The 14,133-nt window shown below is 42.3% G+C and overlaps 1 protein-coding gene across 1 annotated transcript in view; it reads right to left on the bottom strand.

Annotated features, from left to right (window-relative positions):
* The window catches only part of adamtsl2 (ADAMTS like 2), a 241,285-nt gene that overhangs the window by 20,370 nt on the left and 206,782 nt on the right, over window positions 1-14,133 (bottom strand). Inside the window, exon 17 of the mRNA XM_087998112.1 lies at window positions 3,826-4,002. Coding sequence (XP_087854238.1) covers window positions 3,826-4,002 — 177 coding nt within the window. The remainder of the gene's footprint in view (window positions 1-3,825; window positions 4,003-14,133) is intronic.

The following is a 14,133-nucleotide window of genomic DNA, read 5'->3' on the forward strand; positions in this document are numbered from 1 at the left end:
GCCTAATAGTCAAAATTGGCCTTCCTTCAATTTAGAAATTTAACTTAAAGATCCAGTCTTACCTTTTCCATCACTCTTTTAAAACTAACAGAATTATGGTCGCTGGCCCCAAAGTGCTCCCCCACTGACACCTCAGTCACCTGTCCTGCCTTAGTTCCCAAGAGTTGAAAGTTTTGCACCTTTTCCAGCAGGTACATCCCAACACTGAATCAGAAAGTTTTCTTGCACACACTTAATAAATTCCTCCCCATCCTAGCCCTTAACATTATGGCAGTCCCAGTATATGTTTGGAAAGTTAAAATCCCCTACCATTACCATTCTATTACTCTTACAGATAACTGAGATCTCCTTTCAAATTTGTTTCTCAATTTCTTGTTTGAGGGAGGGGGGGGGGCATTGTGTCTATAGTACAATCCCAATCCTTATTTCTCAGTTCCACTTAACTAACTTGGTGAGAAAAAGATATTTTATTAATTTAGTAGAAAAATAGAAAAAGAAGCCATAACATTGCATGCGAAAATACTTACTTATGGACAATCAAGGACAGGGGAATTTGGAAAAATCAAGGAATAACAATGTTAATAAAGGAGAAAAACAACCCAGTAGAAAGAAAGACTGAACTAAGTGAGAAGGGATGACAGTGGCCAAAGGAAGAAAGGTCTAAAATATTTGCATGATAAGGATTTGTATAATCAGAGCAATTTTTAACACACTGCAGTGAAATATAAATGCATAGGTCACTTCAAATAGGTGTAATTATTAGACTTCAAGTGAATGGAAAAATTAGTTGTGCCTTTGTTTTTCTTCAATTGTTATCCAGACTGTGGACCAATACTTTCCTATCAAATCAGCAAAGTGACCTTGGCATTTCAGCAGTGAATGCAGTTAGTGCATGCAATCCAGGATGGAAGCGAAACCAATATCACTTTGCTAGATTAAAAACACAAAAAGCGAAGCAAAGGAATATGGCAATGCCTCACAAACGATTTGGTAATGTGATCCCATATTAACTCACCATCACCTTCTCAAAGGCAATTAGGGATAGACAACAAGCCAGCAACATCCCATGAATGAATTTATAAAGCTCTGGTTAGGCCCCATTTGGAGTACTGTGTCCAGTTTTGGTCATACTGGCACTGGAACGTGTCCAGCAGAGATTCACATGGATGATCCCTGGAATGGTAGGTCTAACATAGGAGGAACGGCTGAGGATCCTGGGATTGTATTCATTGGAGTTTAGAAGATTAAGGGGAGATCTAATAGAAACTTACAAGATAATACATGGCTTGTAGAGGGTGGACGCTAGGAAATTGTTTCCGTTAGGCGAGGAGACTAGGACCCGTGGACACAGTCTTAGAATTAGAGTGGGTAAATTCAGAACAGAAATGCGGAGACATTTCTTCAGCTAGAGAGTGGTGGGCCTGTGGAATTCATTGCCACACAGTGCAATGGAGGCTGGGACGCTAAATGTCTTCAAGGCAGAAATTGATAAATTCTTGATGTCACAAGGAATTAAGGGCTATAGGGAGAATGCGGGTAAGTGGAGTTGAAATGCCCATCAGCCATGATTGAATGGCGGAGTGGACTCGATGGGCTGAATGGCCTTACTTCCGCTCCTATGTCTTATGGTCTTAAAACATTAAAAATCTCTTGAAACTGTAACTAACGCTGGATTCCAGCAATATCAAAACAGCAATAAAACATAATCACATTCTGTATATAATTATTGAGCTCATCTATCAGATACATATATATATAGAAATAAATCTGTTTCCATTCTGTAAATGCATTATTATTTTATGCATTTGTGCAGGTTTTAGACAAAAGCAAAATACTGCAGATGTTGGAACTGAGAATCACCAGCTCATTGGCCTAAAACTTTAGCTATTTCTGTCCGAAAAATGTTGATATTTTTCCAGCTTTATCGTTCTTATTTTAGACTTCAGCAAACCTTTCTATATTCCCTGGTGATTGAGTTTTTTATGAAGACCCTCATCTCCCTTGCAAAACACCCCCTGCCTTTCCACTTACACAGAGATACACATTGTAACCAATCTTTCTCCCTCACTTCACACATGCAATTCTTCCTAAATTCCAACACACACATACTACTATTTCAATAACATTCCAATGGTAATCCCTTGACTGCTTGCAGTTAACCTGCAGAACTGACCATGAGCCTGTCCCTGGACTTCTATGACATGGATCTCTGGACTCGTAAAATCAAATGCCTGATTGACTATGGTCAACCCTTGGACTAGAACAGAACGAGGCTCCTTACTGAATGTTGTGTTACCTCGACTGACTATAATGGCCCTTCACCCACTTAGAACTGCTCCCCCTAGACACTTGTATATGGCCATGTAAACTTCTAGCACTCGCTGAAGTTCTGCCATTGATGTAGCACAGTGCTGTACAGAAACATATAGGACTCATAACAGCACACAAACCAACAGCCACTCTCAGACAACAACTCACCAGGATGAAGGACCCGATATCCAGCATGAGCAAAACCAATGTAGTGTACAAAATCCCATGCAAAGACTGCACAAAACACTACATAGGACAAACAGGAAGACAGCTAACGATCCGCATCCCCCCCATGAACACCAATCAGCCACGAAACGACATGACCAGCTATCCTTAGTAGCCACACACTCAGATGACAAGCAACATGAGTTCGACTGGGACAACATTACTATTATCGGACAAGCCAAACAGAGAACAGCCAGGGAATTCCTAGAGGCATGGCACTCATCCACTGATTCAATCAACAAGCACATCGACCTGGACCCAATATACCGTCCACTGCAGCGGACAGCTGGAAGCGGCAGATACAAATCACTATAAATGCCGGAGGAGACATCACAGAAGCGCTTCACAGGAGGCTCCCAAGCACTGAGGATGTCACCTTGACAGGGGACGAAACGTCTGCAACACAAAGTCCCAGCTCGGCGAACAGAACCACAACAATGAGTGTGTCCCTGCATGCAAATCAAAAGGTGCCCATGAGCTCCAAGTAAAGTGCTGAAGGGCTGAAATGATATCTGACTTGGTCCGAGAGCTGGCAAAATCATGTGCTGTAAGGTAGTAGCTTAGACCACAAGATACAGCAGCAGAATTAGGCCATTAAGCTCACCCAGTCTGTTCTACCATTCGGTCATGGTTAACATGTTTCTGAACTCCATTCTAATCTTCTCCCTGTAACCCTTGATCCTCTTACTAATCAAGAACCTATCTATCTCAGTCTTTAATGCACTCAATGACTTGGCCTCCACAGACCACTGCAACAATGAGTTCCACAGATTCACCATACTCTGACTGAAAAGATTCCTCCTTATGTCAGTTCTAAAGGATTGTCTCTTTGAGGCTGACTTCATGGCCACTCTGTCCAGGTCTCTTAGTATTCTGTAAGTTTCAATGAGATCTCCCCCCCATATCCATCTAAATTCAATCAAGTACAGATCCAGAGTCCTCAACCACTCCTTTTCTGACAAGTCTTTCATCCTTATCATTCTTATGAACCTCCTGTGGACCCTCTTAAAGACCAACACATTCTTCCTTAGGTATTGGGCCCAAAACTTCTCATGGAATGCCCAATACAACTGATTAGATGTTGACTTACATGGTTCAAGGATCAGGAGGGTGGTAACTATGGAGCTGCTCATGGCAAAATTCTGAAGCTGCGATTTAAGCATTTTGGGGGAAAATCTGATTTTTGCATTCTCACCTATTTACTCACCATTACACACAGTGCACCAGGGAAAGGGAAAATTCCATCTTTGGGAAATTAAAGAAAAATGTAGCAGATACTGCTATTATTACCTCAGACCATGAAGTAGTAAACCATTTGAAACATGGACGCTCAAAGCACGTTGTTTCTTCAATCAACTTCTGAGTGGTATCACATTCTTCGGGATTGGAAATTTTAACTTTTCCATTTACTATTCCCACACATAGAACAACTCTCCTTTTCATTCCTCTGCCACACGTTGTATTGCACTAATGGAAGCAAACCAGAAAGGTATCTTTAAATTAGAACCATGAATGAAATCTTGAATTTAATAAATCTATTCTATCTCTTATAAACACAACGTTAGGACAAATACTTAATTTATCATTTCTCCAGGTTATTCAAGTAATCTTTAATATTGGTTAAACCAACTATAAATTTCTCAACTGCAATATTAATAACCTGATCTAGCCCAAATGAGCTCAATACCTCCAGGTTGTAGCAAAATCAGACCCATATAATACAAAGAAATACATAAAGTTAATTTCAGTTACTTCTAAATGAGTCAGAACATTCTAATAACTTTATAGGGTTACATCTGTCAAGCTACCTTGGAAAGTTACAGCAGGCATTCAAGTGTTCGGAACCTAATCTCAAGTGCTTACATTTCAAATGGTTATGTTTCAAAAGGTATTGTCCCCAAAGACACATGGAGGGAGGGAACATTGTCTTAAGGACAATTAAGAACAATTCTTAAGGACAAATATTTATCATATTTATTTCAACTTTCTCCCTCTGCCATTATAGAGGATACAATAATGTTTCCAAAATGAATAGTTTACAAACACAACTAAAACAGTACACAGAGAAATGGTCAATGCATTAATTTTCATCCAATATTATCTCATAGCATCAGGATTAGAGAATTATTTACAGTTTGCAAACATCCAACCTCCCAATATGCACTTCCACATCACAATTTAATACCCCCACTCTGAAGTGAGTTTGGAGGTGGACGCAGGTTGTTTGGTCAGGCAAGAGGATGTCAGATGGAGATGTCATCACCTCTCTCTGATTACATCTGATGGTGATTGGGTGGGGGTGGTAGGGGTTGTGAGCTTGTGGCACCTTTCCTACCCAGAAGCCAACTAAGGCCACTTAAGGGTCTCATTCTACTGCCATTTATAATCAACCAGCAACAGATGAGGTACTTGCAATTTGGGGATTTTGCCCAACATATCCTATTGCTTCCAACTATCAAAGGAGCAAGTGTTAGATAGAGCTAAGCGATCCCATAACCGATGGATCAGATCCAAGCTCAGCAGTCCTACCACATCCAGTCGTGAATGGTAGCAGACAATTAAACAACTCAGTGGAGGAGGAGGCTCCACAAATATCTCCATCCTCTATGATGGAAGAGTCCAGCACACCAGTGCAAAAGATAAGGCTGAAGCTTTTACAGCAATCTTCAGCCAGAAGTTCCGAGTGGATGATCCATCTCGGCCTCCACCAGTGATCAGCCAATTCATTTCATTCTACATGACATTAAGAAATTAGATTAGATTCCCTACAGTGTGGAAACAGGCCCTTCGGCCCAACAAGTCCACAGTGACCCTCCGAAGAGCAACCCACCCACCCCCCCCCCCGACTAATGGACCGAACAGTATGGGCAATTTAACATGGCCAATTCACCTGGTCTGCGCATCTTTTGTGACTGTGGGAGGAAACAGGAGCACCCGGAGGAAACCCACGCAGACACAGGGAGAATGTGCAAACTCCACACAGACAGTTGTTTGAGGCTGGAATCGAACCTGGGACCATGGTGCTGTGAGGCAGCAGTGCTAACCATTCCGCCACTGTGCCACCCAAAAATGGTTGGTGACACTGGATACTGCAAAGGCTATGGGCCCTGACAATTCTAACAATAGTACTGAAGACTTATGCTCCAGAACTTGCTGCTCCCCTAGCCAAGCTGTTTCAGTACAGTTACAACACTTGCATCTATCCGACAATGTGGAAAAATTGCCCAGGTATGTCCTCTACATAAAAAGCAGGACAAATGAAACCACCCCGTCAGTCTGCTCTCGATCATCAGTAAAGTGATGGAAGGTGTCATCAACAGTGCTATCAAGCAGCACCTGCTCACCAATAACCTGCTCAGTAACACCCAGTTTGGGTTCTGCCAGGACCACTCAGCTTCTGATCTCATTACAGCCTTAGTTAAAAGATGGACAAAAGAGCTGAATTCTAGAGGTAAGGTGAAAGTGACAGCCCTTGACATCAAGGCAACATTCGACCAAGTGTGGTATCATGGAACCCAAGCAAAACTGGAATCAATGAGTATCAGGGGGCAATTTCTCCGCTGGTTGGAGTCGGATAGAAACCTGGCAGATAGGAAGATGGTTGTGGTTGTTGGAAGTCAGTTATCTCAGCTCCAGGACATCTCTGCAGGAATCCCTCAGGGTAGTGTCTTAGGTCCAACCATCTTCAGCTGCTTCATCAATGACCTTTCCTCCATCATAAGGTCAGAAGTGGGGATGTTTACCAATGATTGCACAATGTTCAGCACCATTCGCAATAGGTACTCAAGCAGTCCATTCTCAAATGCAAAAACATCTGGAGAATATCTAGGTTTGGGCTGACAGAATATTGAATGGCCTGGACAAAGTAGATGTTAGGAAGATCTAGGACCCGAGGACACAGCCTTACAATAAAGGAAAGACCTTTTAGATTGGAGAGAAGGAGAAACTTCTTCAGCCAGAGAGTGGGGAATCTATGGAATTCATTGCCACAGTAGGCTGTGAAGGCCAAGTCAATGAGTATATTTAAAACTGAGATAGACAGGTTCTGAGTATTGAGGGGATCAAGGGTTACGGGAAGAAAGTGGGAGAATGAGGTTGAGAAACTTATCAGCCATGATTGAATGTTGGAGCAGACTGGATCGGCTGAATGCCCTAATTTCTGCTCCTCTGTCTTATAGTCTAAGTTTAGGCAAGTAACATTAGTGCCACACAAATGCCAGGCTATGACCATCACCAATAAGAGATAATCTAACCATCACCTCCTTGACATTCAATGGTGTTAGTATCACTGAATCCCCCACTATCAATATTCTGGAAGCTTATCATTGACCAAAAACTCAACTGAACTCATCCTTAAACTCATTGGCCACAAGAGCAGGTCAGAGGCTGGGAATACCCCAGCAAGTAACTCACCTTTTGACTCCCTAGAGTCTGTCCATCTACAAGGCACAAGTCGGGAATGTGATGGAATACTCCCCACTTGCCTGAATGGGTGCAGCTCCAACAAAATTCAAGAAGCTCTACATCATCTAGGACACCTTGCAGAAAAGTTTGCATCACATATAACTACGGGTGAAGTGCCTGATGACTGGAGGGTGCTTTTGTTGTACCTTTGTTTAAGAAAGGTTGCAAGGAGAAGCCTAGGAACTACAGATCTGTGACTCTGACTTTGGCTGTGGGTAAATTGTTGGAGGTGATTATATAAGATAGGGTTTGCGGACATTTAGAGAGGCAAAAATTGATTAGAGATAGTCAGCATGGTTTTGTGTGAGGAAAACTGTGTATCACAGGAAGTTACCAAGAAGACTGATGAAGGGAGAGGTGGTAGACATTTTTTACTTGGACTTTAGTAAAGCCTTTGACAAGGTTCTGCACTGTAGACTAATTAGGAAAGTTAAGTCACATGAGATTCAGGGTGAGCTTGTCAACTGGATACAGAATTGGTTGAATGACAGGAAAAAGAGGATGGTGGTGGAGGGTTATTTTTTTGGACTGGAGGCTCATTACCAGCAGTGTTCCACAGAGGTCAGTTCCGGGTCCTCTTTTGTTTGTAATTTGTATAAATGACCTGGATGACAATATAGAAGGCACGGTTAGTAAGTTTGTGGATGACACCACAATTGGTGCCATAGTAAACAGTGAAGGTGGTTTTCTAAGATTACAAAGGGAACTTGATCAAATGGGTTAGTGCACTGATAAATGGCACATGGAGTTTGATCTGGATACATGCAGGGTATTGCATTTTGGTAAAACAAACAAGGGTTGAACTTATACAGTTAATGGTAGGACGTTGGATAGTGTAAAACAAAGGGACCTAGGGGTGCAGGTACATAATTCTTTTAAGTTTGCGTCACATATAGACAGAGTAGTTAAAAATGTGTATGGTATGCTTGCCTTCATTGCTCAGTCCTTGAGTATTTGAATTGGGACATCGTGTTGAGGTTGTACAAGATACTGGTGAGGCCTCTTCTGGAAATCTGTATCCAGTTTTGGTCATCTAGCTGTAGGAAGGATACTATTAAGCTGGAGAGGGTTCAGAAGAAATTTACTAGGATGTTGCCAGGTATGGAAAGTTGAGTTATAAAGAAAGGGTAGATAAACTGGGACTTTTTTCACTGGAGTGGAAGAGGTTAAGAGGCGAACTGATAGAAGTTTATAAGATCATGAGGGGTATAGACAGGGTTAATGGTAGTTGACTTTTCCCTAAGGTGGGGGATTTTCAAGACTGGGGACACATTTTTAAGGTGAGTGAAGTTTAAAAATGACAATGAGGAGCAAATATTTTACAGATAGTGGTTCATGTGTGAAGTGAACTTCCTGAGGGAATGGTGGATGTCAGTGCAGTTACAACATTTGGATAAGTACATGAATAGGAAAGATTTGGAGAGAAATGGGCCAGAAGCAAGCTGATGGGACTAATTTAGTTGTGATTATTTTTGGCATGGACCAGTTGAACTGAATGGTCTCTTTCTGTGCTCTATGACTCTGTGATCTGGCATTGGGAAAGAGAGGACCCACAGGAAGCCATTCCTGCTCTTGCAATTGACTCCAACCACCTCCACATTCTCTCCAACCACTTCACCCTGGCAGGTTCCCATTCTTTGGTGCACTCCTTCCTCCCCAGTTAGTTGACTCCATCTCTGATCCTCTGTGTAGTCCCCCGTACAGTATTGGCTATAGCTATCACTCACAGAAACATAGAAAATAGGAGCAGGAACAGGCCATTGAACTCTTTAAGCCTGCTCTACCTATTCAATGGTTGATCAATTAACTCAGTACTCTGTTGCCATTTTCTCCTCATACTCTTAGATCCCTGAAGCCCTAAGAACAATACCTAACTCCTTCTTGAAAATATTCAAAGTTTTGTCTTCAACCGCTTTCTGTTGTAGAGAATTCCATAGGCTTACCTCATAATTGTGGAGGGACTCCCAGAGAGAAACCAATGGAGTTCATCAATTCGTCAACCAATGGGAGACACTCCTGTTGTAGTCATTAAATTACTCCCCAAAACCTAGATGTAATCTAGCTTAAAAGATGGTTTAATATTTAATCAAACTTTAAGTTTTACATATAATCTAATATAATGATGACTTATACATTTTAGGATGAGTTGATTCAATAATTATAATTGTTTGGTAGCACAAAACTTGAGCGGTGCTGCAACGTCATGTTGTCAAAGCGTCTTGTCAAGCACTCTTCAGGACAAATGCCAAGAATGTCAAGTTTCAAAGAATCACAATAATTTATATTACGGGAGAAAGGACGCTGTTGGTTTGCAAGTAAACTCTGATTGGCTGAAGCTTTATCATGGAAAAAGCAACAAGCAACTATAGGTTTTGCAAGCACTCAGGAAAGGGACAAAACTTGAACATATTCCTTTCATTTGCAGAGAATAGGTCCCTGGATATGGATGCATTCTGCATCTAGTATGTAAATGAGTCGAACAATGCACTCAATTGATTATCTTAAATTTGTTGTTAGTACAGGCATTAGCATACTCTGGTTTCTTCAGCAAGTGCTGTGTAATTATGAAATTGCATCCGTCCGTAGACATTTGGTTTCGTATCATATATCTGAAAGTTATAATATGAATTTTCTAAAGATAGCTAATCTACAGATCCTGATGGGAGTTATGTACATGTCCCCTAGCAGGTCTCGGGATGTGGGGAGAAAATAAATCAGAAGCTAGAAAGGGCATGTAAGAAAGGTGCAATTACAATAATCATGGGGGACTTTAATATGTAGGTGGCCTGGGAATATCAGATTGGTAGGAAATCTCAAAAAATGAGATTCATGGAATGTCTATGAAATGGTTTTTTTGGAGGCAGCTTGTTGTAGATCCTAATAGCAAATGGGCAATTCCGGATTGAGTAATGTGTAATGAAGCAGACTTAATTCGGGAGCTGAAGGTGAAAGAAACCCAGGGGTGCAGCGACCATAATATGATAGAATTCACCCTTCAGTTTGAGGAGAAGATTGAATGAGATGCAACAGTATTACAATTGAGTCCACAAAAACATGAGGGAGAAGCTAGCCACAGTTACTTGGAAAGGGAGCAGCAGGCAAAGGGGTGGAGCAGCAACGACCGGATTTTCTGGGCATAATTCGGAGGGCACAGAAGTTCATCTCAAGGAAAAAGAAACATACTAAGGAGACGATGAAGCAACCATGGCTGACAAAGGACGTCAGGGGCAGCATAAAAGCAAAAGAAAAAGCAGACAATGTGGTGAAGACTAGTGAGATGGCAGAGGAGTGGGAAATCTTTAAAACCTTAAAAAAGCAATAAGGGGCGGGAAGATGAAATAGGAGAGTGAGCTAGCTAGAAATATAAATGAAGATTGAAAGAGTTTGTTTAGATATCTAAAAGATAAGACAAAAGTTTATTGTGTTCTTTGACAAGGTGACCAAACAGGTGGATGAGAGTAAAGCGGTTGATGTGGTATATATAGATTTCAGTAAGGCGTTTGATAAGGTTCCCCATATTAGGCTACTGCATAAAATACGGAGGCATGAGATTGAGGGCGATTTAGTAGTTTGGATCAGAAACTGGCTAGCTGAAAGAAGACAGAGGGTGGTGGTTGATATGAAATGTTCATTCTGGAGTTCGGTTACTAGCGGTGTACCGCAAGGATCTGTTTTGGGTCCACTGTTGTTTTATAAATGACCTGGATGAGGGCATAGAAGGATTGTTAGTAAATTTGCAAATGAGACTAAGGTCAGTAGAGTTGTGAAGAGTGCAGAAGGATGTTGTAGGTTACAGAGGGACATGGATAAGCTGCAGAGCTAGGCTGAGAGGTGGCAAATGGAGTTTAATGCAGAAAAGTGTGAGGTGATTCACTTTGGATGGAGTAACAGGAATGCAGAGTACTAGGCTAATGGTAAGATTTTTGGTAGTGTGGATGAGCAGAAAGATCTTGGTGTCCATCTACATAGATCCCTCCAAGTCTCCACCCAGGTTGATAGGGCTGTTAAGAAAGCATATGATGTGTTACCGTTTATTAGTAGAGGGATTGAGTTTCAGAACTATAAGGTCATACTGCAGCTGTACAAAACTCTGGTGCGGCCACACTTGGGATATTGCGTGCAGTTCTGGTCACTGTATTATAGGAAGGATGTGGAAGCTTTGGAAAGGGTTCAGAGGAGATTTACTAGGATGTCTTATGAGGGAAGGTCTTATGAGGGAAGGTTGAGGGACATGAGGTTGTTTTTGTTAGAGACAAGGTTGAGAAGTGACTTATTTGAGACATATAAGATAATCAGAGGGTTAGATTGGGTGGACAATGACAGCCTTTTTCCAAGGATGGTGATGGATAGCACGAGGGGGCAGAGCTTCAAATTGAGGGATGATAGATATAGGATAGATGTCAGAGGTAACTTCTTTACTCAAGAGAGTAGTAAGGGCGTGGAACACACTGCCTGCAACAGTTGTACATTCACCAACTTTACAGGCATTTAAATGGTCATTGGGTAGGCCTATGGATGAGAATGGAATAGTGCAGGTTAGATGGGCTTCAGATTGGTTTCACAGGGCGGCACAACAGCGAGGGCCGAAGGGTCTATAATGCTCTGTAATGTTCTATGTTAAAGGCAAAAGTGGACATTGGATCACTGGAAAATGAAGCTGGAGAAGTAGTAATGGGGAACAAAGAAATGGCTGAGAAACTGAACAGGTACTTCGCATTAGTTAGACAAGCCAGGGAACTATAGACCTGTGAGTCTGACCTCAGTGGTGAACAAGTTGTTGGAAGGAATCCTGAGGGACAGGATGTACATGCATTTGGAAAGGCAAGGACTGATTAGGGATAGTCAACATGGCTTTGTGCGTGGGAAATCATGTCTCACAAACTTGATTGAGTTTTTTGAAGAAGTAACAAAGAAGATTGATGAGGGTAGAGCGGTAGATGTGATCTATATGGACTTCAGCAAGGCGTTCGACAAGGTTCCCCATGGGATACTGATTAGCAAGGTTAGATCTCATGGAATACAGGGAGAACTAGCCATTTGGATACAGAATTGGCTCAAAGGTACAAGACAGAGGGTGGTGGTGGAGGGTTGTTTTTCAGACTGGAGGCCTGTGACCAGTGGAGTGCCATAAGGATCGGTGCTGGGCCCTCTACTTTTTGTCATTTACATAAATGATTTGGATGCGAGCATAAGAGGTACAGTTAGTAAGTTTGCAGATGACACCAAAATTGGAGGTGTAGTGGACAGCGAAGAGGGTTACCTCAGATTACAACAGGATCTGGACCAGATGGGACAATGGGGTGAGAAGCGGCAGATGGAGTTTAATTCAGATAAATGCAAGGTGCTGCATTTTGGGAAAGCAAATCTGAGCAGGACTTATACACTTCATGGTAAGATCCTAGGAAGTGTTGCTGAACAAAGAGACCTTAGAGTGCAGGTTCATAGCTCCTTGAAAGTGGAGTCGCAGGTAGATAGGATAGTGAAGAAGGCGTTTGGTATGCGTTCCTTTATTGGTCAGAGTATTGAGTACAGGAGTTGGGAGGTCATGTTGCGGCTGTACAGGACATTGGTTAGGCCACTGTTGGAATATTGCGTGCAATTCTGGTCTCCTTCCTATTGGAAAGATGTTGTGAAACTTGAAAGGGTTCAGAAAAGATTTACAAGGATGTTGCCAGGGTTGGAGGATTTGAGCTACAGGGAGAGGCTGAACAGGCTGGGACTGTTTTCACTGGAGCGTCGGAGGCTGAGGGGTGACCTTATAGAGGTTTACAAAATTATGAGGGGCATGGATAAGATAAGTAGCCAAAGTCTTTTCCCTGGGGTCGGGGAGTCCAGAACTAGAGGGTATAGGTTTAGGGTGAGAGGGGAAAGATATAAAAGAGACCTAAGGGACAACGTTTTCACGCAGAGCTAGTTATGTGTATGGAATGAGCTGCCAGAGGATGTGGTGGAGGCTGGTATAATTACAACATTTAAGAGGCATTTGGATGGGTATATGAATAGGAAGGGTTTGGAGGGATATGGGCCGGGTGCTGGCAGGTGGGACTAGATTGGGTTGGGATATCTGGTCGGCATAGACAGTTGGACTTAAGGGTCTGTTTCCGTGCTGTACATCTCTATGACTCTAGTTTTCTTCGTGGAAGAAACCAGCAGCACACCAGAACTTGAAGAAAGTCGCGGCAGAGGTGAATGTAGCCATCACTGAAAAGGTGGTGATGGGGAAACTGAAAGATTTGAAGGCAGATAAATCACCCACACCAGATGGATTGTCAAAATTGGTGGTGCAGTGAACAGCAAAGAAGGTTACCTCAGAGTATAACAAGACCTCGATCGGATGGGCTGAGGAATGGCAGATGGAGTTTAATTTAGATAACTGTGAGGTGCCACATTTTGATATGGCAAATCAGGGCAGGACTTATGCATTTAATGGTAAGGAACTGCTGACCAAAGAGACCTTGGAGTGCAGGTTCACAGTTCCTCAAAAGTGGAGTTGCAGGTAGACAGGGTAGTGAAAAAGTGTTTGGTACACTTCCCTTTATTGGTCAGTTTGCTGAGTATAGGAGGTCATATTGCAGCTGTACAGGAGATTGTTTAGGCCACTTTTGGAATACTGTGTTCACTTCCCTGCTATTGGGAAGGTGCTGTTAAACCTGAAAGAGTTCAGAAAAGATTTACAAGGATGTTGCCAGGGTTCGAGCTATCGGGAGAGGCTGAATAGGCTGACGCTATGGATAGAGTGAATAATCAAAGTCTTTCCCCCAAAACTAGATGGCATAGGTGGGTGAGTCCACAACTGGAAGGCATAGGTTTAAGGTGAGAGGGGAAAGATTTAAAAGGGACCTAAGGGCCAACTTTTTCACACAGAGGGTGGTGCATGTATGGGAATGAACTGCCAGAGGAAGTGGTGGAGGCTGGTACAATTACAACATTTTAAAGGCATCTGGACAGGTATATTAATGGGAAGGGTTTAGAGGAATATGCGTCAGATGCTGGCAAATTGTACAAGATTAATTTAGGATACCTGGTTGGTATTGATGAGTTAGACTGAAGGGTCTGTTTCTGTGCTGTATATCTTTATGACTATGACTACATGCCATAGAAGGAGATAGCTGAGGACTGATTGTAGGGGCCCTG

The sequence above is a fragment of the Chiloscyllium plagiosum genome, unplaced genomic scaffold (genome assembly GCF_037043375.1).
Source record: "Chiloscyllium plagiosum isolate Xiang-an unplaced genomic scaffold, Cpla_swu_hap1 HiC_scaffold_21, whole genome shotgun sequence".
Classification (NCBI taxonomy): Eukaryota; Metazoa; Chordata; class Chondrichthyes; order Orectolobiformes; family Hemiscylliidae; genus Chiloscyllium; species Chiloscyllium plagiosum.